General features: G+C 55.6%; 1 protein-coding gene across 1 annotated transcript in view; it reads left to right on the top strand.

Moving 5' to 3' along the window:
- Nucleotides 1-1,372: 1,372 nt before the first annotated feature.
- LOC147229139 (uncharacterized) overlaps nt 1,373-2,500 on the top strand; it is an 8,866-nt gene continuing 7,738 nt past the window's right edge. Inside the window, exon 1 of the mRNA XM_086156247.1 lies at nt 1,373-1,754. Coding sequence (XP_086012373.1) covers nt 1,683-1,754 — 72 coding nt within the window. The 5' untranslated portion in view covers nt 1,373-1,682. The remainder of the gene's footprint in view (nt 1,755-2,500) is intronic.

Genomic DNA, 2,500 nt, shown 5'->3' on the forward strand with positions numbered 1-2,500 from the left:
CCTCATCAGTCCTTCATCAGTCCCTCATCAGTCCTTCATCAGTCCCTCATCAGTCCTTCATCAGTCCTTCATCAGTCCCTCATCAGTCCCTCATCAGTCCTCCATCAGTCCTTCATCAGTCCTTCATCAGTCCTTCATCAGTCCTTCATCAGTCCCTCATCAGTCCTTCATCAGTCCCTCATCAGTCCTTCATCAGTCCCTCATCAGTCCTTCATCAGTCCTTCATCAGTCCCTCCATCAGTCCCTCATCAGTCCTTCATCAGTCCCTCCATCAGTCCCTCATCAGTCCCTCATCAGTCCTTCATCAGTCCTTCATCAGTCCCTCATCAGTCCTTCATCAGTCCCTTGTCAGTCCCTCATCAGTCCCTCATCAGTCCTTCATCAGTCCTTCATCAGTCCCTCATCAGTCCTTCATCAGTCCCTCATCAGTCCTTCATCAGTCCTTCATCAGTCCCTCATCAGTCCTTCATCAGTCCCTCATCAGTCCCTCATCAGTCCTCCATCAGTCCTTCATCAGTCCTTCATCAGTCCTTCATCAGTCCTTCATCAGTCCCTCATCAGTCCTTCATCAGTCCCTTGTCAGTCCCTCATCAGTCCTTCATCAGTCCCTCCATCAGTCCCTCATCAGTCCCTCATCAGTCCTTCATCAGTCCTTCATCAGTCCCTCATCAGTCCTTCATCAGTCCCTCATCAGTCCTTCATCAGTCCCTCATCAGTCCTTCATCAGTCCTTCATCAGTCCCTCATCAGTCCCTCATCAGTCCTCCATCAGTCCTTCATCAGTCCTTCATCAGTCCTTCATCAGTCCTTCATCAGTCCCTCATCAGTCCTTCATCAGTCCCTCATCAGTCCTTCATCAGTCCCTCATCAGTCCTTCATCAGTCCTTCATCAGTCCCTCCATCAGTCCCTCATCAGTCCTTCATCAGTCCTTCATCAGTCCCTCATCAGTCCCTCATCAGTCCTCCATCAGTCCTTCATCAGTCCTTCATCAGTCCTTCATCAGTCCTTCATCAGTCCCTCATCAGTCCTTCATCAGTCCCTCATCAGTCCTTCATCAGTCCCTCATCAGTCCTTCATCAGTCCTTCATCAGTCCCTCCATCAGTCCCTCATCAGTCCTTCATCAGTCCCTCATCAGTCCTTCATCAGTCCCTCCATCAGTCCCTCATCAGTCCCTCCATCAGTCCCTCATCAGTCCTTCCTCAGTCCCTCGTTCAGCGTCGCTTTCCGCCATCGACGCGTGGATGCGGTTTTATTTTGAAAGCGAGACGCACCCGCTTCCGGTGCGGTCCGTGCTCAGCCGGTGCGGCTTGACGCTCCGCACTTGACTTTGCAAAAGCGTCTGCGCGCGCGGCAGTGCGCTCAGAGCGGGGGAGCGCGCGGGACGGACACATCTTTGCGCGCGCGCGCACGCACACGCACACGCCGTCCATTACGCACGGAGCGTCGCGGCGGGATGAGGCGACTTTTACGCGCGGACGTGCGGGGACGCGGAGCCTCGCCGGCGGGGAGCCGCCGCTGAGCGGCAGGTCGGTCCGAAGCGGAGCCGCTCCTCCAGAGCCGCCGCCGGGACGCGCACCTGCCGCGGACGTCGAATCCCGCGGAGCCGCTCGGACGCGTCGGCCCGGTGAGTCAGCCGGAGCGGGCGGTGACTCTCCGGGCCGCCGGAGCTCCATGCGGAGACATGAGGACCGGCGTCCTGCTCCTGCTGCCGCCGCTGCTGCTGCCGCTGCTGCTGCCGCCCGGAGCCGCAGAGGTGAGGGGTGTGTGTGTGTGTGTGTGTGTGTGTGTGTGTGTGTGTGTGTGTGTGTGTGTGTGTGTGTGTGTGTGTGTGTGTGTCTGTCTGTCTGTCTGTCTGTCTCTCTGTGCGGGGGGGAGGCAGGGCCAGAAAACAAGGTGTATTTAGAGTCACAACTAGCTGCTCCGATCTGACGGAATTTAACGTGAAGAGAATGTTAAAAAGTGTGTGAGGCGGCAACACACACACACACACAAACACACTGTCTCCGGGGCCGATCAAGTGTCAAAGAGGAGGATGTTCAGTGACAGGAGGAGGCCTCTCAGGCGCTGACTGTGGAGGAGATCACGTCTCCACCGGTGACACTTTTCCTCCAGAGGCGTCTAACCCCCCCCCCCCCCCCCACACACACACGCACACACACTCCTAACAGCCTGACTATTAATGAAACCCTGGTGTGTGTTGTGCCACAGTGTGCCATCACTATCAGTTCAGTGTCATGTCTGTCTGTGTGTGTGTGTGTGTGTGTGTGTGTGTGAATGTGAGAGAGAGAGTGTGTGTGTGTGTGTGTGTGTGTGTGAGAGAGAGAGAGAGAGAGAGAGAGAGAGAGATGTGTTTTTCCATGATGCTTTGGAAATGTCTCCAAAGCAACAATGTGGACTCCAGCAGGAGGAGCTTCTGGGTTCAGACATGGTGCCCCGACCCGGGTCCTGGTCCACCTTCCATCTGATGCTTAACCTCTTCTTTGTCATCTAAACTTCCAC

Source organism: Fistularia commersonii, chromosome 12 (genome assembly GCF_037954325.1).
Source record: "Fistularia commersonii isolate RoL2024-O1a breed Wild chromosome 12, RoL_Fcom_v1.0, whole genome shotgun sequence".
Lineage (NCBI taxonomy): Eukaryota > Metazoa > Chordata > Actinopteri > Syngnathiformes > Fistulariidae > Fistularia > Fistularia commersonii.